The 22,271-nt window shown below is 43.0% G+C and overlaps 1 protein-coding gene across 5 annotated transcripts; it reads right to left on the bottom strand.

Annotated features, from left to right (window-relative positions):
- Nucleotides 1–6,777: 6,777 nt before the first annotated feature.
- On the bottom strand, nucleotides 6,778–15,448 carry RNF6 (ring finger protein 6). 5 transcript variants are annotated; one of them, XM_064717079.1, is made up of 4 exons: nucleotides 15,299–15,448; nucleotides 11,446–11,655; nucleotides 10,847–10,954; nucleotides 6,778–9,562 (listed from the first exon to the last, which is right to left on the bottom strand). In XM_064717079.1, exons 2-4 carry the CDS (start codon nucleotides 11,633–11,635, stop codon nucleotides 7,851–7,853), a joined length of 2,010 nt encoding a protein of 669 aa, XP_064573149.1. In that variant the 5' UTR covers nucleotides 11,636–11,655; nucleotides 15,299–15,448; the 3' UTR covers nucleotides 6,778–7,850. The 5 variants fall into 5 exon arrangements, with proteins under 5 accessions (XP_064573149.1, XP_064573130.1, XP_064573123.1 ...); XM_064717060.1 differs by lacking the exon at nucleotides 15,299–15,448 and adding an exon at nucleotides 15,192–15,292; XM_064717053.1 differs by lacking the exon at nucleotides 15,299–15,448 and adding an exon at nucleotides 15,041–15,172.
- Between the last annotated feature and the right edge of the window lie 6,823 nt (nucleotides 15,449–22,271).

Genomic DNA, 22,271 nt, shown 5'->3' with positions numbered 1-22,271 from the left:
CTCCCGGGGCCGGGCCGCGCCGCCGGCGCCGCCTCCTCCCTCACGGCGGGGCACGGCTGGAGCAGCGGGCACCGCCCTCGGCAGCCGCTTTCCTCGGCGTGACTTCAAACCGAGCTAATTCGTTTTGTTTCTAAACCAGCACTGGCCTAAGGTGGCGTTAGTTTCTCCACACGCGGAGAAACAAAGGCCACGGGCGCAATGTCCAAGGAGCTTTTGCCCTGCCCTCCCTCCCGGGGCAGATCCGGCCCCGCGGAGCACGAAGGGAAACCGGTTTTCCCCCAATCCTGGGGTTTTTCCTCCCTCTCAGGGGAAGCTGGGGCTCGGCAGCGTGTGTCCCCTCGCCGCCCGGGTTCACGGTGTGTAGAGCCAGTCAGAGAAGCTGACTTTAGTCGTACCCCCTCCCTGCTCAGGCTGCTCTGTCATATGAGAAATGCTCATGACGTCTTGGCCTTGACAAGCTGCACCTGGGCAAAGCCCCTCTCCAGCTTATCAGAAACCCTGTCTGTTCCCAGGAAATAGTGTTGTCTAATGAGCATTTGTTTTTTAACAAGCAGCCTTGGAAATTTATTTTTCTTGCCTGACTAACAAGCCAAGTGGAATAATATTTCTGTTGATGAACATTCAAATAAAGTTACTGACTCGAATTATGGCCAGTATGAAAAATAATTATGACTAAACCCCATTTTCTTATAACCCTGTGGACAGTGGTCTAAAAGCTCTCAGTTCCCAAAAGATAAGGGGCTGATGTGTATGTCTCAAATAGCGTATGACCGGATGGCTGTGGAGCCAGCCAAGGACTGTTTGTAATAACAGACCAGAATTGTTGGTAATAACCAAGGACTACTGGCACTAGGATGCTGTGAGAAAGAACAAGTTTTGGCTGGAGAAGGGGGGGGCAGGTGGAGAGAGGGCAGCACTTTTCCATGAGAAAGAACCACAGCACAGTACAGCAGAGTGCAGGAATAATTGGCAGGAAGTAGACATGGTCTATAAGGTGGGATTGGCAGCTGGCTTCCTTCAGTGTTATTTCAAATCAACCACCAAAGATTCCTGAAGCCCTCTGAACCATTTCCAGAAAGGCCTAAAAGAACAGACTGCATGGTAATTGATTAATATGGGAAATGAGAAATATATCTTTGGGGTGGAGAAACTTGTCAATAAAAGGGCATTTCCAAGTCCAGGTGGTGTCCCCAGAGCCCGGACATCTCATCAGCTGAACTGGCTCAACTGGACCACCACTTATCAGCTGGATTGATGCTGAAACAAGCATAGGCATCTGTAGGAATATCAGGGGGTAGGATGGTCAGGACAGACTGAGACAAGAGATCTCTGAAGCCAGGTTGTGAACTTGGGGTTTATTGCAGAGGCCGTGGGTGCAGGACCCTGCTTGGAGCTGCCAGCCACAGCTCAGAGCAGGCCCAAGAGCAGAGAGGGGTAGAGAGGATGAGAGGGTAAGAGAGGCAAGAGTATAAGGGAGTAAAAGGGGTAAGAGAGTGAAGTTCCCATTACAATACAACAAATCTTCTGTGTTGAACATTCTGATTCTCACCACCTAATCTAGTACAAGATACAAATCTTATAGCATTTACATACAGCCTATAAGAATCGCTACCATACTGTGTTGCATTTTAAACCCTAAAAACTACTCCTTGGCCCCCTTCTGCCAAGCTAGTAGGGTCTGCTCTGACCCTTGGATCTGTCTGCAAGCAGAGGGTATTTTTTCATCAAAAGGGGATTACCTTCAGTTGGCCAAACCAGTTTTCTAGTTGTTCAGTAACTAAGGTAGTTCTAAGCTTGCTTTCATTTCAATCTCACTTGTAGGTTTTATATTTTCAAAATCTTTTGCCAGACAATCATATTTATAAGGCTTTCCTGTTTCATCCTCTCCAACAGGCATCTTTTTAGCTGGATCGATGCTGGAACAAGGGCTGATGATGCCTTTTCATCTCTCTTTTCCTCTTTCTTTCCCTTTCTTTTTTCTCTTTTCCTTTTAAAGATTAACCTTACTTTTTTAAATTAACCTCTTAAATTTCCCTTTTCCCTGCCACCTTCTCTCTTTATCCAAAACCCACTGCCATATGCCTTATTTTTCTCTTCCCTTCACCCCAACCCTTTACCAAAAACCCAGTGCCGTGTGCCTGTATACCAGGTCTAGGACTAACACACCAATTTCCACATCAAGTGTGTAATGTGCCAGTAAAACTCTCTGTGGACCCTCGGATTTTGTCGCTCCTTTCAACCAATGAGCATTTTCGAAGCTTCACCCTTAAAGGGAGGGTTGTCACACGGTGCCCTATTGTCCCACGGTCACCTTTCCCTTCGGAGGCAGGTCTGCGCTCCCGGACGCACCGCCAAGCCATCACTTGCTCCTTGTTGTCTGGCGCCCTCTCCTGCTGTGAGACACTTCCTCTTGGAAGCCGAAGTTTCAGACCAATTCAGCTGGTCCAGGCAGCGCACGGGATGTGCCGCGGGATACACTGGGGCTCTGCACGGGCTCTTGCTCCCAGTGTGCTTCTGTCCAAAGCAGTCCAGGTTATTCAAGTGTTCTGCCTTCCCCAATTCTACTACCATCAATGTGAGAAGGAGTCTTGTCATGGTACTTCCAAGGGTTTTGGATGCCTCAAATTGCATCACTCACATCTCACAGGCTAGATCATAGAGAAAGGAGCTATAGCTTGGTTCATGTCAGAGCATAGTGGATGCAGGAGAATAATGAGTGATTGAAATCAGCTGGGAGGCCAGAATCCTAGTATGAGATTCATGAAAAAACAACAAAACAAGAAAAAAAAATTGGAGTCTAGACTTGGAGATACCTTAAAATGAAGGTGGCAGAGGGCTAAATTTTAGAGACCTTTTGTTGAAATAATATGATTCTTTACTCTGACTATGTACATTCAAATTAACTGCTACTGATGATGCAGGTTAACTACAGTGTGTGCTCATACACTTACTGGCAATTCCTACTCATTCAGTGTTTATATGTATTTGAACAAATACATTGAACAAATTGAATAAACTGTATGCAAAATGTGTTTTAGAACACAGTAAAAGAAATTGTACTAGCAGCCAAAGTGCTCTATTCATGCATTACTCAGTCAGAAAAGGGCAAGACCTCTGTATTAAAATAGCAACATGATATGCTTTCCTGGGCACGCATGCCTGAAGGTAAAGAGTGAGCCATTATTAATGTAGCTCAAATGTGTGTGAACTGCAAAAATAGCTCATAGGCTCTGCAAGGTATGTCAGAAGCTCAGCACTGTGAAAACAGTGTTGTGAAAGGAAATACATCACAATGGAACTGGCCAAGTTGAAGTCTTAGTATTACTGATGAGATGAAGAAGTTCAACATACAATCCAAGTGCTTTACTTGGAAGTACAAGCAATACAATTTATCTGTCCCATGTTAATCGGGACAAGAGCCCCAACTGTGGTTATAAATGCCTTTGGCCTTCAAAAGGACTGCTTAAAATAATGGGACAAAGTGATCCCACATATCCCATTTTAGCTGTTCAACCTGTAAAACAAAATCAAAGCTGTATTTGTTTTGTTTTAGTGGGTATATGTTTGATTTTTGCACTTCAGGCAATTTACATTACACTAAAGATAAATTTAGTGCTGGAATAAACACCTGCTGGAGTAAGTGTGAATGCCAAAGAGCAACGTGCACCGAGTATCTGGTGAACCTGCTCCAGGTCTCTTCCAGACTAGTCGAAGTCTAGTGTAAGCCCAGGGGAAAAAAAAAAAGAAATTGAAGAAAATTTGCTGTGAGGTACCTTGTGTGTCCAAAAGGTGGGCTAACCCCATTCCCCCTGTAAATATGAGCAGGCTGAGGGAAGTCTGCAGTGTGCTGGGCAGTGCTTGCCTGTTGTTGATGCTTTCTGTGTGCAAGCTGAAATCAGATTAGCTGCATAGGATCTCAGGAGAGCTAATTATATTTTTAATTTTAAAGACTCATCCCTGAGTGCTGCACTGTCAGCATGGCCATATCTTTTGTTCTGAATGCTGCTCTGACCACAGCTGGGTATGCACAGCTCCAGTTATAACCACGGTATATGGCTGGAGAACAATAATTCTGAGCTTTCTGACATTTGCCCCCTCTCTCCCATGAAATCCTGCTGACTGCACTGATGTACGGTCAGTGCATTCAAAAGGAAAGTCAGATCTCAAAACCTCTTCAGGAACTGGCAAATCCTACAGCCCACAATCGAATTAATGTGTCTCATTTGTGAAACAATAATCCAGAGATGATCTGGACTGTTTGTCTGAAGATCTCTGCATCTTTTTCTGAACAGGTGGTCTGTAGCAGACAGCTACCACAACAGGGACCATGCTGGTCTGCCTGCTACTTGTGACCTGGCTCTCAGCTGGCTCCTCATCCATTCTGAGAGAGAGCTCATGCATTCCTGCTGCTCTCCCCTCAAAAGGCAGCTCCTCCCCATCGCTGTCCTTCCTAAAGAGCCTGTATCCATCCATTGCAGCACTCCAGCTGTGTGAGCTATCCCCCAGGTCTCTGTGATCCTGATGAGATCACAGCCTTTGAACTGCAAACAGACCTGATTCCTCCTGCTTCTTCTCCACGCTTTCTGCAAACCAGCACTTGAGATGCTGAGTTCTTAGAGAAAGAAAAGTATCTGCCCCACCTTAGTGACCTGCAGGGCCAGCTTTGTTTGTGTGAACAGACCTGGAGTGAGTCCACTGCAACTCTTCTGTTATGAGGTTTCTCCTGCCCACATCACCTTGCACACTCTGCTTACCAGCTGGGCCCACCATATCCTCACACAGTTGCAGGATGTCCTGCCCAGCCCCACATCATTCCTAGTTGGCCTGGTGGGCAGCTTGGTTGGGCTCTGATCAGTCACTTGGTAGTTACCAGATAACTGCACAGGGTTATTTCACCAGGAACTCAGGCATGGTGAAGTGGCATCTGCTTTTAAAAGCAGAATAGTTATTTCCCATCAAGGCAAAAGCATGAAGTGACAGGACATAACCTGCTATCATTTACTGCTTCCTTTTATAGTTCCACATTTGCACATGTTGCTAATTGTTGTGTGTTACTTGGCAACACAGGAAACCACTCCTATGTGATACATTATTAAATAACAGACTATTAGGGAGACATACAGGGCCATAATATCAGCTAGACAGTCACTGATAGCATCACACATAAAAGAAATAGAAAAATCCATTAATTCAGCCTGATATTTCTCTTTATCTTTGCAGGCATCATGTTTAATGCAGCTCTCTTGGTCATCTTCAATATTAAGGTTTTCTACAGGCTCTGGATTAGTGGTACCAGCTGAACTTCATTTAATATTTCATTTTAAATGAACTAATTTGTAAAAGCTCTGCCCACATTTTTCAATTTATTTCCATGTAAATAAATTATGTTTCTTAATGTCACCAAAGGACAAAGTAAAAAAAAAGTGTTTGGAGGGTGGGAGTGGCAGAGAACTGAAGTTTAATGACAGAAATGGAGGTAACAGAAGCCAATACCAAACTGAATCATTATGATTTAATTGCTGCCATTAACACAGTATCTTGGGAAAGCTGAGTAACAAATTACATACTTCTCAATGGAGGGGAAATACTTGACAGCTCTCATGTGACAGGTCAGGAATACAGTAGTGGAGGCTGAATGTTTCTTTTCCCATAGCCTTCAATTTCTACAGAAAGCTCTCACTGTGCTTGGGGATGGATATTCCACTTAGCAGCTCAATGAAACATTCCCTGTCACAGATGATCTCTTCTTGAGCCATGTAACCAACTGTGTTCTTATACACAGCAAAATTCCTATTAGAATGGAAAAAAGGCACAGGGACTCTCTCTTCATCAGTGCATTAGTGTAGCAGTTGTAAGCATTAGAGTTAAAATGGACCTTGAAGGACCTGACCAGCAAGGCAGCAGTGAGCCACAGGTAGGTTTCTATGTATGTGTCTTCTCAATCAAGCACATTTCAAATATTAAAGGAAGTCATAAAGAAACAAGGAAGCAACAGAAGACATGTATGTATTTAATTACTGTCAGCCTCAGCAGCTAACAGAAGTAAAAGAAAAAAAAGTCAAAAAAAAAAAAGCTAGCTCTTACAATCACCTTTAAATCTCCTCACTCTTTACTGCAGCTAAGGAAGCACTCAAGGGAGGGGACAACAACCTCTGCAGTAATTAACAGCACAAATTACATCAGAAGAGATCTTAATCAAATCCTTAAATCATCTAAATCTCATAACATAGTTTCTTAGAACTACTTTCCAGAATGAAAAGAAGCCCCTCTGTCGAATTTATGACACAAGTTTTCCACTTGCAGAACTGAAGTAGACATCCCATTGCACGGGATTTTATAGCTACCCTTGAAGGATATCATGAGCAGATGTTCTAAGTGACACACCTGGCACAGAAGCACATTTATCAAGGCCACTGTCTGCAGGCAGAGAAAGGCAGTAGGACTTGTTCACTTCAAGTACTCTGTCTACTGCTCAGAACATACACAGCAGATTAGTGCACAATTCTGCATTTCTCCAGGGACTGAGATGTAGGTTGCACAGAAGACAAGCTTTGTAATACCCAGCTTCTCCTAGAAGCCCCTGGAGAACTTTGAGCTGGGCTTTTATGTACCATAGTAACTAAAAGGCCAGGAACAGAGCTGGGGAAGAGTGGGGAAAAAAGTGAAAACTGAGACTGAACATTAAGAATAGTAAGTTTTCTTATAAATCTACAGGATATGGCTCAACAGTAATTCACATAAAGCCTCAATTATTTAACTTGCAACTTTATTTCAGTGTAAGTCATTGGTAAAAAGTTTAATATCTAATTATACAGATACTGGGGATTTTCAGGGAAGTTTATTTTGTCCTTTTTAGTGTCTTTTGCCACTTGGTCCTCCGGCGTGTTTCAAGAGGACTAACACTACACGTGTACCTTAAATTTCTACACAAAAGCACTTCAAGTCTTTGTTTTGTTCTTCTGAGTAGGATGCCCAAAACATGCATATTATAGACAATATAACGGTCAAGGAAATGTTTCCCCTCTTTAAACTAAGGCAGTTAAAACCCCAGGAATATCGACTGAGTAATTTGGAAGAGTAAAAAGGCTTCCTTAGTGCTCATTTATTCTTTGAGCAAGTAAGACACACCCTCTCGGAATTATCAGATTTGATTGCTGTCTGCACTAAAAAGACAAAGATTGTCAAAGACAGCATTTAATTATATACATGTCATAATGCCACTAACTCGTCCACTTCTGAATAAGAACTCATCAACGTTAAGAACTGTGTAAACCCACATGCAAAAATTGCCATAGAATTTTTTAAATAGAACCAAATTGGCAAGTTTTTGGAAAGGATATTTCAATGTTTTAAAAAAAATTAATAAAATGAGCACTTCAAGTAACTTAAATATCTTCAGCAAACATGTCCAGCAAGAGACTCTCTGTAAAAGAAATTGTTCTTAGAACAAAAAGCTAACAAATGGCTATTTAGCCACTATTTTTTCAACACAGTGGTGGGTCTGTGTGAAACATTTTGTAATCTAAATAAAGCGAGTCCATTACAATGTTAAAAAACATACATTAAGCAGGACTGATTAACTATTGCATTTCTGTATTTACAAAAGTGCTTAGCATAACAAAATTATCTAAAAAAATATAAACTTTACCAATATCATTTGGTTCTATGTGTGCTCCTAGATCTGCACTTGGAAAAAATAGTATTTACATTGTTAAATTTAGATAAGTTTCTATAATTTTTGAAGAAATTTAACAAAACTCCCCCCACAAATGGACCCATATCTAAGTCAATGAACTTCATGTGGCTCAGAGCAGGAGCAAATCCTTGAGTGCTGAGCAGTACAAACAATTCTAGCCATTATCTGTGGCATTAGACCCCAGAACTGGCTGCCGACAAATAGGACAAGTGGAGTTTTCAGAAAGCCAGCGATCAATACAATGAATGTGAAACTCATGCATACAAGGTAACTGCCTTAGCTTATTCCCTGTCGCATATTCATTAATGCAAACACTGCACGTTTTACTCCATTCATTTTCAGTGTGAACATCCCCATAGTTCCGTGTAGAAAGATTGTCAATCTGCTCTTTGGTTAAACCTCTTAAACGATCATCATCATCATCCTCATTCAGCAGGAAGAAGTGGGCAAGTCGAAGGATGGGCAGCGTTCCATTCTCCACTAGATTGTTTGCATCTTGAGACTGCCTGCTGGCTTGGTTCTCATGATTGCGCCCAGAGCGTTGACTACCACCCCTCTGTCCATTTCTTTCCCTGCTGCCATCTCCTGCGTGTCTATTCCTAGACAAAACCCCACTGGGATCACTGCCATTCGCTGAACTTGAGTTATTCTGTGCATCCCCTAAGCGATGGCCGCCTCTTTGCACTTCTGAATTAGATTCAGTTTCCATTAAAGAACTCAGTTCTCCAAAGCCTGTCATTATCTGTCTAAGGATTGATCGAAGAGCCACCGATGAAGGTTCCCCGAGCCCAGTTTCTGAAATCCGACGGAGAGGTATCCGTATAGTGCTAATGTAGGTCCGAATACCTGCGCGTTCCGAGCGGGATATCGTGCGCCGAAACCCCCCACTGTCACTTTCAAAGGTAACTGTGTTTTCTGACATTCCTACTCTAGAACGAGTTCTACTGGCAATGCTGTCCCGGTCTCTGTTTTCTCCAGGACGAATTCTTCTCACCTGAAGATCCAGTGTAATTGTTGGGTGCCTTCTGGCAGCAGCTACTGGCCTACCAGGTTCCTCCTCTTCTGAAGTTGTTCGTAAGGATGGGGCTACACTGGAAAGCTGGGAAGCCTGAGTGTTACCTCTTGCTTGCTCTTCAGTAGACTGTGGAGAAGCCTGAGCAGTTTGTCTCCTACTTCTGTTGACCTGCTGTGCATTTCTATCCTGCCTCTGACTACGTTCCTCAGAACGAGCAGCATCACTTTGCCTTTGCAGTGGGGAGCGGCTTCGACTACTTAGGGTAGACCTCAGCCGCAAAATTTCTAGTCTTTGGTTTGTATTCATCCGGACATTAGTTCTAGCTCTCCCCCTCCTGACCCCTGCAGAAGTACCTCTTTCCGGCATTTCTCTTGGTTCATCAGCAGCCACAGAATTGCTTCGTGTAGTATAATTTGTCTGGCCTGTCAGCTCCCTTGTTCTACTCCTGAGCCTCCCTGAGACTGCATGAGAGACTATTTCTGACCTTAATGCCATGGCACGTCTTAAAAGCCTGGTCCTTGCAGCTTCATTGTTTGCCTCTCTTGCAGCCATGCTCCTTGTCCGTGGGGCTACTGAACTGGCAACTGGCTGACGTCTTCTTTCTACATACAGTCTGGTAGCATCTATATCAACATACTCCTCACCAGAAGTTTCCAAACTGTTATGATCATGATTTATATTGATTTCGAGACTAAAGCGAAACTCCCCACTGTTTGGATTCGTTCGACTCACGGCTCTCCAGGTTTGGTTCCCACTCTGCCCACTGCGAGTGGCGTTTCCTGTGCGACGGAATGTGTTAAGCCATTCAAGCAAAGAGTCGCCGTTGGAGTTTTCCCCAAGAACTTCAGAATCTGAGAGAAACAAAGAATTGCAAACATTCACACAACTGCATGCTCTGCATACTACAATGCACTCCAAATCCTCTTCACTTGCTAGGCTCTGACTTCACACATCATAAAGGAGCAGGGCACCTAACCTGCTAGCTAATGTACAAAAATGTGCTCTATGTAAAAATGCCAGCAAAACTTACCAGTTCAACCTAGAATTTTTGTCTCACCAGCAGACTCACAGAGAAATTAAAACACCCAGATTGTCTCTTCTGAGCCAGTGTTCAGATTCAGGTGGTCCAAAAATGGTTGTATTTGTCCAATACCTGCCACTTGCTGAAGTTACCAGTTTGGGAATATTTCAACAACTCATTTTGATACAGCAGGAAAGGGAATACCAAGTCTTGTCTTCTTTTGGAAAACATTTTTTAAAAATGTTTCCTATAAGCAGGAGAATAAATGATCACAGAATCATGAAGGTCAGAAGGAACCTCTGGAGTTAATATAGTTCAACTCTGCTGCCAAGGCAAGGTCACCTAGAGCAACTGACACAGGAATGTGTCTGGGTGGGATGCATGGTTTGAACAGATTTACTCCTTTTGTGCAAATATACTCTTTTCCTATTACAATGCCCACAGCTCCATTTTCAAGCCTTCTCCAACTACACACTCAGGCAAAGATACACATGCTTAGGGCTAACTATGTGTATAAAGCTGGCCAGTTGTCATGATCACAGTGAAGATTTTCCCTTTAAGGCATCAGATTAAGTTCTCCCTACTGCATCATCTCAGTGTCCAGGAAACCTCCCCTCCAAGAACTTTGGTATCTTCATTTCTGAGCTGCCAATTCCTCTCCCAAATCTGACTAGAACTGGCCAAATGATTTGGGGAATTGAAGACAGTGCATAAAACACAAGCCTCACCTGACTAAAACAAATAGAAATGAAACAACAAAAGTGTCAAAACAGTGGAGAGATTAACTGGTTTCCAATTAACTTCATTTCAAACTGCTCTAATACATGATAAAAACCTCTAAGAACTGAAAAAAAGTATTTTTGTGCTATTACATTTACTAGCAAGGGACAATGAAGGAAAAAGAAGCAAGCAATTTGTGATTAACATAAACGAGTTCTCATCAAGTATTTCAAGTTTGGTTTTGCATCCTTAGGAAATCTCTCTTAAACAATCCCCACAGGCACATTGGGAAAAAAAAAAAAAGAAAGAGAAATGAGACTCTCTTAAATATCTTTACAGAGCACTACTTATGCACCACATACTGTGTCTACATATATGAATGAAGAATGTTTACCTCCAACAGTTCTACCTTCACCTTCTCTGTTATCCAGATCAGACTGCGATGTCAGACGCTCCTTAGCCCCCACTAAACGTTGCTGCAACTCTTCTGCTGTTATTTCTCCTGAATTAATTTACATTTTGATAACACTGTTAGATAAGACACTATTATTGCCTCTACATAGCCATGCAGAAATAACATTTTCTATCTTGAATGAAAATCTTCAGAAGACAGACAAAACTGATGAAACCATAAAGAAAACAGCACTCATGTGAGATCACAACACAGATATCAGAGGAAGTGTGGAGTGGAAGAAAAAGATGCTGAATGTGTTGACAGTATGCCAGCTTCCAGTAACACTTCAGAGGCCCCCAAAATTGCCACATATAAACAGATATACTTGAATGTACCAAATGTTAATTATCTGCGTTTGAACACTCAAATGCAGCATCTTGGTATACAGGTGAAGCGTTATCCTTCTGTTCCATATGAAGGATTTTTCCCTTTATACAAAGCCACAGAAGTTAGGCTGCTTGAATCACAGTACCCCATGCGGTGCCTAACAGCAGGAGAGTTACTCCACTACACTTCCACTGAAGGTATGCACATCTTACCAGGAGTGCCAAGCAGGTTTCGGTCCCTCATTAACCTGTAGTCCTCCTCGTTGAGCTCGTTAATGAACTGGTAATAGGCCTCCTCCCTGCTGAGGCGCTCCAGCTGCCGCTGTCTCTCACCTTCGCCGCTGCGCTCCCGTGAAGGCGCCTGCTCATTGCCATTTCCTGCACGGTGTCGGGAGCGATCCATACTGATAATGCCAAGCTGTCCTGAATAAAACCAGAAGATTAGGCTGCCCAGGAATTACAGGAAGTATTTACCTGATTTGCAGTCAAACATCCCCAGCATATTGAAAGAAATTAGTTTATTAATAGCTAAAGATTATTAAAGTGAACCAAGCTCCATGTTATTTGCCAAGACAACAGGGTAGTTTATAATTCACATATATAAATAATTGTAGCTTGCTGAAAAATAGTTTCAAGCCCCCTTCCTCACTGAAAGGGCATACTGGTTGGTATGGCAACTCTAAAATAAAAATGCAATGACATGTTGGGGTTTTTTTTAGCTAAATAATTATATTCTAGAAAGTTAAAGGAATTAACATAAAATTTATGTCCTTTTTCTCAAGTAAAATACAACAGCAGTGGGGAGTATTTCAAAAGCTGAAGTATAGCTAAAACCATGGTTTTCTGATTATTGTACTGCAATTACCATGCAGACTTGTTACAACCCCAACATAAGACTACATTAGTATTTTCACTGGTAATATCACCCACAGAGTGTACAGCCTACGCATTTCTTTTTGGTGGAATGACTCTTCTGACATTCTTACATTATTGGTATATTTTGCTTGCATTCTCTAATCCAAGGATTAGCTAGCAAAGAGACATCCATCTCCAGAATATGGGGTAAAAGCGATGGGCTGTACTTTTGCCACAGCTCTTCCTCACTTACCAAATATTGAACCAGTGGGACCACACTGTTAGAAGGCAAGAATGACCTTCTAGTGTCAGAGAGGCATCATCTCCTTTGATTTCTGTGTCATTACCACCTCCCTCTGGTTAGGACTCAATCCTCAGACCACTCCTCAACTTCTCTATTTTCTAAAGGAAACCTGTTCTTCCACTCTCTATTTGAAAGACGATAAAGTGTCCTTTCAATTGCGCTTCCTGTTTAACAAAAGGCACCTGTAACACCTGCTGAGGCAGACGCCAGAAAAAAAGAGATCACTCCTCTACAGAGATCATCAGGCTAGAGAAGCCCCAAACTCACTGCACCGATCTGTCTGCTGTGGGTAAATGCCTGTTTTATTTGTTTGGTTTTTGTCAATTTACACACATATAAAAGTCACTTCAAGTTTAGATTACAGGGAAAACAAGGAAAACAGCATTCTAAGCACACTCCTGATCAATAATTAGTCTTCACAGGACAGGTGATGAGACAACAAACAAATCAAACCAACTATTAGAAATAAATTAAAAAAAAAAAGGAAATATTTATCAATACTGCAAACAGATACAAAAAAATCAGAAAATGTATTTGTCAACAGCAGAAGCTAGCATACATTTAATATACCTTTTTTTACGTTCTTTGTGGGATCCATTCTGATGTATCCTTGGTTTCACTATTTCCACACCTCATGTTACTTCCCCCCACCAGCCCCTGTCCCAGGTAACTTCTTCCAAATCAACCATCTTCCTCCTGTGTCCTACACTACATTTTGGTGCATTTAAATCTTCTCTCCCAGCTCTACCTCATTTAACTTCAAAAAAATTAAATCTGAGTATTTTCCCTTCAAGACATTTTCCATTCCCATAATATTTTTTCTCTTTAATCAGTGTTGTCCTCTTGGCTCAGTCTCGTAAGCTGTAGATAACTGCTGACTTCATTTTCCCACAATGGCTATGTTCAAATCAGGTCACTTCCCTATCACACTTCTAAACACAAATTTCTCATCCAGCTCTTCCTCTTACTAACCCGGTTTCCTCACAACAAAAGCGGTTCCCACCCAACCTCAGCCAGCACTATCATTACCTTGGCAACACCCATCGTGAAAGTTACCTAATTAACACTATTACCATGAAAATGCCCAATCCAGAGTGCACCGAATAATGAAGTGCCTCTGTCCCAGGGGATTTACAATCTGACACAGGTGCAGCTGGGACAGGAGGAAGGAGGAGTGATAAAATTAATTCAGTTTCTCGTGAGGTTGTCATTTAAACAATTGCCTTAAAACAACACGTGGCTGCTTGCCCGACAATGACGATTCTAAGTTAACCGACTTCCCAGGTACATCACTGTACTGCTGCACACAACAAAATTCCACATATATTCTTAAGACAGGAAGTCCATCACATGTAGTCCCCCTCAATCTAAATTTTAAGTGTTGTTCAAAAGATAGGTTCTTTAGTTATCAGTTATCCACAGAAAATCTGTAAATCTCTTTGATTTTGTGGGTAGTTAAGGAAAAAAATAAAATACTCTTTTGTTGACAACTGTATGGTAGGATGATTAGTCACACTCCTTGAATGACTCACTTAGAAACAGAAAGGAGTGTGAAGTGCTCCATTGTCCCATCTGTTTAACACAATCCCATGGATGACAGCTACTATCCCTATTTATCAAATGCCATTAAAACTAAGTACTTTGGCACCTAAAATGTTGTAGAGTTGTTAACGTTGAAGGGTATTAACTGTATCAAAAATGAAGTACATTGCACTAGAATATTTCTGGGTATTGAAAAGTTGAAGGACATTAACTAGCAAAATGCAAAAAATTGAAATTGAAATCCAGCTATAACTTGGATTACTCTTCCTTTGCAAAGAGGTAGGGCTCGCATGCCAACAGCTTGTTTTCTAGCATTTTCAACCAAAGACTTACTCCTTTAGACCTTCATTCATGATTACTCTAGCCTACTCTTTAAGGCTTACGACTTTTTTTAATATATACCTTATGCTTTTAAGTTTCAGCCTGTTTCCCTGAAGTACTACCCTCGATTCAATTAGGCATTCATTTTCTGAAAGTCTACCACCTGATTGCAAGGCGACTACGGAGTTAAACTGAAGAAACCTCCCCGAGCTAGAGGGCTATTTAGCATTTCTGTCACACCACAGCCTCCAGGCAGGATGATCTCATCGACTTCGGGAATAAAAAAAAAAAAAATAAAATAAAAAAATTTAAAAAAAAAAAAAAGAAAAACAAGCCCCAAACCAAACCCAGAAACCCCCACGCATGAAGCCTGGGGAAGGAGGGGAGGAAGGAGACAAAAAGGGAGGGTCAGAAGGTATTGAAAACACCGCCCCCGGGACACCCAGCGCGACCCAAGCCGAGGGCCCAGGAGTGGCCGCCCGCCCCCGGCCCAGGCCGGCAGCAGGGCCCGCGGCCGCCAGAGCTGAGCCAGGCCCGGGACACGGCAGGGCCGGTGCCACGACCCCAGGCCGTGGAGCCGCGAGGGCTCCGGGGATTGATGGAGCCCTGGGGCCCGGTCCCGCCCCGCCCCCGCCTGTTGCCGGGGGACGGGAGCGCCGTGACTGACGGGGCTCCCGCCCAATGTCCCGGCCGGCCCGCGGCCGCCGGCCAATGGCAGCAGCGCCGGGGAGCCCGAGCCCTCCCGCCCCGCTGCCCCCGGGCTGCCCGGCCCGGCCCGACACCCACCGCCCCGGCCGGACCCACGGCTCCTCTGCCCGCGGCGGGCCGCGTCACCCGCTGCGGCAAAGCGGGGAGGCGCCCGTGCCGCCGCCTGCCCGCCCGGTGGGGGGAAGCCCGCCGAGAGCGCGGCCGGCAAAGCCCAACAGCCCGTCCCTGCCTGCTGCCGGCGGCGGTGCGGGCGGGCCGGCCAGCTGAGCCGCGCTGCACCCCGCCCCGTCCCGTCCCTGCCGGCGGAGCAGCAGCCGCCCCCGCCGGGACACCGACCCTGCGTGTGCGAGCGGGGCGCACTCCAGCTCCTTTTGCCGTCCGGGTGCCGCTCCAGCACTGATTGCCGTCCGGGTGGCTGCCGGCGCCGCCGGCGCAGGTTCCGTGTGCGAGAGAGGGGGCGGCCCCCGGCCGAGCCCCGCCCCCCGGCGCGCAGGCGCGGTGGGCACCGTGTGCTGCCTTACGTAAGGAACGAGACTGATTATGGTGCCGCTGTTCCCGGTGCTCCCTCCTTCCCAGGCTGCCCGCGGTTTTAAACCGCTTTTCCCGCAGAGGGAAAAGCGGCTCCACAATCAACCCGAGACTCTCTTCCTTCTTCCGTCACTTTGCCTCCCTTTCTTCCCTTTTTGTTTACGTTTCCTTCTGCAGGAATCTCCCACTGAACTTTTCCTAAAACGTTCAAAAACTAATTGCTGGGTGCCGTCTCCTCAAGCCGCGGTTTTAGTGCTTTCCATTGGCAGAGCCTTGGGTAGAAGTTCTCCCACGCGAGACGCGGAACCTCTCACCAGGTTTTGCCGGTTCTATTGCGGACACCCTGAGGGCACCCGCAGTGTGGGGCCCGAGCTGCTCGTGCGGGGTTGTCTCCACGCACCTTGCACAAACTCCCTAAATCGGCAAAATGAGGGGATCTGGCCAGGAGGGTGCTTCTGTGTGAAACCTCTGCCTCATCCCTCTCACGTCCAAACTGCTCTTGTGTTCAAACTAAAATAAACAAGCGTTTGGGTATTTTTTGTACAACTGGTCTCGTACAAAGGAGCGCTCTCGGTAATGGATGAGGTGCGAGGAAGGGTTCAGGGTCGCTGTCCGGGAAGATGCTTTCACAACACACCCTGGATTTCTTTATTCTGCTTAAGGAAAAGAGTTTGCACAAGTGCTATGTTTAGGTTTGGTAGTAGTTGTGAAAAATGCGTATTTTTTTATTGGTTTTTCGCAAATATTAAAATGTATATTACACGTGTTATGTTAGAAAATAATGCCATATCAATTCTCTTAAGTAGTGTGTTAAATATAGTTTTGGGTTATAAAAAATGTTGAAATATAAACTATGCTATGTAGGATACTTTTTTTACAGAAAGGACTTGCAGCGAAATAGCAGCTACAGGATACCTAAACTTTCAGAGAAAAAGAATTTATTGCCGTCTTATCAGAAGAAACGAACTTCTTCCCGCCTCGAAGGCGCTGTTAGGATTCAGAGGAAGAAGTTGAGGATGACCAGACAGAATCCTGTATTTGAATGGAATTTATGCATCATGTATGGTGTATGAATATGCAACAGGCTGTTGCTTTTAAGGGTTAATCTTTTGTTACCGTGGGTCCTTTTTTGGGCTCGTGCTGCCCAGAAAAAGGTACCCGGACGTCCATAACTCTTTGTCTCTATTGTCTCATATTGTCCTAATTCAAATTGTCCAATTTATTATTACTCTAATTGTATTACTATTTTTATAACCATTTTATTACTATTAAACTTTTAAAATTTTAAAAACAAGTGATTGGTGTTTTTCACACTAGTTTACATTCCTGTTCTTCCATTAGGTGGTTTCCGTGGGACAAACTGACAACTGGGACAGATTCTTAACACCAAGGCCAGATCAGCAACTACTCTTTGCTCACTGCATTCGGAAAATGGCACCCTCTTTGTTTTTCATGTGCCTTGCCACAGTATAAATACTTAGTATTCTATTATGATTCACCTTGCCTGAAGCAATTAAAATATGTCCTTCCTGAAGATCAAATTTATTTTCATAATAAAAGTCAGAGTATATATACTATATATATATATATACACATTATATATATATATAACTTTATATAGTTATGTTTATATAGTTATGTTTTTTTAATGTTTTCCTTTCTCAGTCTATTTTTACTAATCATTGCTCTACAGTCAAACACAACATCTTCTCTGGTATCAAGCCCACATACAGACTGTTCGTCCAGAAGGAAGTTATGATTTAGATGGGTGAATAAACACATATTTCCATACCAAAACCTTATACTGAATTAGTTTATTTTCCACTGACCCATTCTCCAGCACAGAATTTGGTCTCCATGTCCTGTTCATAGTGATGCTTCACAACAGCACATTATAACTAAGTAAGGTACTTGTTCATTTTATGTTGTGTTGTTCATACAAAATGATGAGAGTAGATCTTAGAATATTGTTGCACTGTAGCAGTACTGTCCTCAGTGACTCTCTCTTTGCAACTATAAACAGCCTCTGGAGGGCAGCAAACCTCAGGCAATTACTAAGTTTTGAAATAAAGAATTTGAGAACATGGATTTAATTTGATTGTTCTGTCTTTTAGGCTCTTTAGAAAGTAGGTCTATTCTCAGCATCCAGGGTTCCAACATTCAATGTATATAGTGTGTCAGAAGGATGGGGCCAGGCTCTTTTTGGTGGTGCGGAGCAATACAACAAAGGTCAATGGGCCCTTTGAAACTGATGCACAGGACATTCTACCAGAACATGAGGAAGAACTTTTTTTACTGTGCAGAGGACTGAGCAGTGGGACAGGCTGCTGAGAGGGGTTGTGGAGTCTCCTTCTCTGGAGATATTAAAAAAGTTGTCCGGATACAACCCTGGTTAACGTGTTCTAAGGGACCCTGCTTGAGCTGGGAACTTGGACCAGATGACCATTGTGGTTCCTTTCAACCTGACCCATTCTGTGATCCTGTGAACACAGAAAATTGATTACCAGGACATGACTACTTCCCTTTCCATGGCTCTTGTTTGCCTGTGTGTAGAATACGATGCCCAGTTTGGGGGTCTCCAGTAGAACAATCCTGATATGGAAAATCCCTGATGAATTGGAGTGAGTTCTGCTGAGTGCATGAAGATGGTCATGGGGCTGGGGCACTCACCATGTGAGAGAGGCTGTGGGCTCTAGGATTTCTTCCAGCTGGAATAATGGGCAGCCTGCCAATACTGACAAGGAGCTTACTGAAAAGACAGAGGCAGGATTTGTATTGTGAGGAGGACAGAAAAATTCACCTGGAGGTCCAGAGAGGCTAAGGAACGTCCCTCCATAAAGGATTGAGTGGAAAAACCCTCAAGCAACCTGAATTTAAGAGTTGCCTGCTCTGAGCAGGATATTGTCCTAGATATCATCCAGAGTCCTGTCCAACCTTAATATTTCTATGATTATATGAAAAAAATATAAAGTTATATTTAATTTCAGGGTTTATTTCCTCTCATGCAGGGCTTTTCTCAGTAACAAAAGTGAACATGAGTTCATGGTCTGAATTTTCAAGGTTTGCAGAGGCAGAATCAGAGAATCACTTAGTTTAGAAAAGACTTTTAAAATCCAGTCCAAACCATTAACCCAGAACTACCCCACTAAACCACGTCCCCAAGTGCCACATCTGCATGTCTTTTAAATAGCTCCAGGGATGGCGACAACTGAATCTCTGTCAGGAGCATAACATAGGCTGATTGTTACCGTAGGTGGTCCCAAGTCTGGCAAACAGATGTTTCACTGAATGCAAGCACAACTCTCCCATACAGCACCTGGGACTGATGTATGTTTGTTAGTAGCTTGCACTCCAGCCAGAATCTAGGATGCTTTGTTAGATCAGTTTTATAGTAAAATATAGTTGAGTGGAAAAAAGTCCAACACATTGCTTTACAGAGGAAACTGTTTGTAGAATCAGCACTTTAGTTATCTGTATTAAATAAACTGCTTTTATAAGTGCTGCCACTACTCAGTTCACTCATCTGCACATAAAAATTGCAAAGTTTCTGAAAAATACTCAGACTGTGCAAGTATGACAGTTAGTTTTACTTTACATACAGAAAAGGAAAAAGTGCAACCACATTATTGTCTTGCCTTCAGCCTTCCCTGGACTAAACAAAAAATGGAAGATGTATAGCACTTAGCAGGACTGCACTTTTTTAGTCAATACCAAGCTGGGAACACTTCAGTCACCACTAAAGAATGTCTCTATGGGGATATGGGAAAATTTTAGCAGGTAGCTACAGCTTCATGAAAAGCTTTCTGAAAAGCAAAAGTATGGTCAAATTAGGCAAATTAATAAGTGGAATGAGCAGACACTCTAATGGCATGGGGAGACTGTTGGAGGTTATCTACTTATAAAATACACAGATGTGAAAGCAAAAATATTAAACTTTGCTTTTCTTTATTTTTATTCTATTTTTGAAGAGTACAAAACAAAAAGCAAGTAGCTCATTGTGCACTTCCCAGCTGTAAGCTTTGCTTCACAAACTTTGACTCTAGCACTAACACCATGGCCACAAGCATGCAAACCCACACCCCTTGGGGTAGATTGTTTTTCTGTTGTAATCTTAAGTAATCTTAATTGCACGTTTAGAGTGGTTTGTTCCATGTACCCCCTTCAGTTTCCTCAAGGGTTTTGCCCTGAAGTTGTTCACTACTATTTTCTCACCTAATTTTATGTCACTCCCCATGTTAATCTCATGGCATGGGCCAGGGCCAGGAGGTGGGGGCTGGCTGGAGGATCACCAAGAGACTGCCCGTGTCAACCCCTCCCAAAACCAGCTTTGCTCTCAGTATTGATGCTCCCATGTTGTAGTTGAGATGGTCACAATACAAAGCAACACTCCATTTTCAAAAGGCTTCAAAGTATGCATGCTTTTTATCCATTCTTACAAAACATGTTTACACTTTACTCATTGGTCAGGAAAGACAAAGTGCTTATTGAAACAGACAGTTGCAGGTTTCTCTTATTTGTCCTTCTCTCTTTCTTAGTTTTTATGTCAATGACCTTGGTAGGAAATTCTTTCAGGGGTAAACATGGATTCTCTTATCAAAATTCTCACAAAATTTTGGCTTACAGAAGTCGCTGTAAAACTTCTTCCACACACCCATCCCCCAGATGACAGCATTTACTTATTGTCACAATCCAGCCTGTTCCCAGACAATTCAGGCTTTTGCGTGAAAGACAATTCCCTGAAATACATTCAGAAATGTTTAATGGTGTCAGCATTCCTTGACTACTGTCCTCTCTGGTCAGAGCTCGCTTTGATAATTGTCTCCAACCCACTGCACATTACCAGTGCTAACACAGTAACAGTGGTTTTCCTGTGGAGAACTTGGACATCCTTCACATGTGTAGTGATGCCAGACCAAAAAATGTCAAAAGCGTCTGTGTTCTGGGCGCATTAGGATTTACACAAACTCAGAACAGAAGGATATGCTAAAGCAAACCATGAATGTTGTTAGAGGAAAAAAGAGAAGAGGAAAGCTCCAAAAATCCAACTTCATCAGGATGTGTTAAGCATATATTTTTAAACTGAGTCCTGAGAGAGCATGAGAGAAGGGAATAGAAAACAGGCAGTAAGAGATAAGAAATCCTCTCAATTGAAAGGGCCACTGTGAGGATGGAGACCTGAGAGTCAAGAATACCAGATACTGATTGTGTCTGTGTCTGTCTTTTGAAGAGCAGACCACAAATTAAACTTTTCCTTGAAATTATATTACACTGTGACAAATTTCTAGAATTAAGCACAGAAAGCATGCATCTTTCCATGAAAGAGAGTTGAAAGTTGACCTTGAAATGTCAATATTTATTTTTCATTATAAAAAGAGCCAAAGTGTGCTTTCTGTTTCAAATATCTCTTGAGTTGGGGACCATATGTCTGAACTGGTAAAATCAAACAGTGGTTTCAATGCAAGTACCTGAAGTGAAAACAGAGTGAAGGTGCAGCAGGTTTACAGCTACACTCATTCTGGAAGGCATACAATTCAAATGGTGTGTAAAACTAAGGAAAGAAACATTCAAGCAAACTTGTAAATATTCTTAGAACAGGACCAACAATCTGGAAAAGAAGATATCTTGGTTGTGGTTTTGATTTCTCAGAGTTTGTCAAAGTATGGAATTCTTTCCAAATGTTTTATGCAAATGTGAAACATAGCACAGGTCGTCAGAAAATGAATCTGGATTGTCTGTTCTTGTGTTCCTTCATGATCTCTTACCTTTCTAAGCAGACATTGTTTGTCTTCCACACCCTGCAATGTGGCAGCTCGGGCTGGACTAATCCCAGCCATTAATTACCATGCAGTAAATGGATCCATGTGGAGGAGTTTGGATGTTCATTGCCTCCCCAAAAAAGTGATTAATAACACAAAGAAGAGTACAAAGTTACAGAAGTGTGGCTCTTGCTACCTTCCCTGCTGATAGGACTGAGGGTAGTGAGCAGGCCAGACAGGTTTGGCCATGCAAGCTTGGTCCCTTACTGTCCCTGAAAGTCCCCAAAGCCAAGCAGTCCCTGAAAGCAGAGATGGGGCTGAGATGGATGAACTTTGTGAAGTGGATGGCATCTTCCAGATTGTTTGATCTCTGCTGGGCTGCCCTGACCTGTTTCTGTTTGGTTGGTATAGTGAAGTGCTGGGCAACATTCTAAAATTTAGTTGAGTTGCTGGGCAAATAAAGTGTAATTTTGCTGCTTCTCTCAATTGCACTTATTTTTTGTAACACATGCCTAATTGCTTTATTCAACATACATAATATCCCTAACAACTACATAGCAACACACTGAAAGTCCAACTGTGGGCATCTGACATGAGTCTGATTGAGTGATGCCAGCCTGGGAAGCAGGCACAATCCCCAATTTTCAGTGCTAATGTGTAAATGAAAATTAAGATTGAAAATTGAAATGATTTTAGACGATTCCAGAATATTGTTGTTTCTTTCAGGAGCCCTCACATTCTTTGATATCTATAAGTTAGGGGATTTGAGTGCCTACTTATTTACTCAATGTGCTGCATTCTTGACATGAAACGTGAAGCATGCATGCATGACTATTAAAAATGCCAAAAGCTGGGCTGTAAGTAGAGATTGCTGTAGCTTTAGTTTAGTTCCAAGCTGCCTGTTCTACAAAATTACCGGCTGACTTTGTGTTGGGTGGGTGACTCTGGCTCTGTCAGCCAAGGAGGGACATTGGGAAATGCCCAGTTACTGGTCACATACAAGGGCCTTGCTAAACACAAGGGTT

This window comes from Zonotrichia leucophrys, chromosome 1, assembly GCF_028769735.1.
Source record: "Zonotrichia leucophrys gambelii isolate GWCS_2022_RI chromosome 1, RI_Zleu_2.0, whole genome shotgun sequence".
NCBI classification, from domain to species: Eukaryota; Metazoa; Chordata; class Aves; order Passeriformes; family Passerellidae; genus Zonotrichia; species Zonotrichia leucophrys.
This window is presented reverse-complemented; position numbering and strand designations above follow the sequence as displayed.

Coding starts and splice junctions, on each gene's coding strand:
- RNF6 (XM_064717045.1), bottom strand. CDS start 12,989: ATGGATCCCACAAAGAACGTAAAAAAAG. Junction 11,656..12,961: donor CACAAAGAACGTAAAAAAAG/GTATATTAAATG, acceptor GGTTTTATTCAG/GACAGCTTGGCATTATCAGT. Junction 9,563..10,846: donor TGAAGGTAGAACTGTTGGAG/GTAAACATTCTT, acceptor TGTTTCTCTCAG/ATTCTGAAGTTCTTGGGGAA.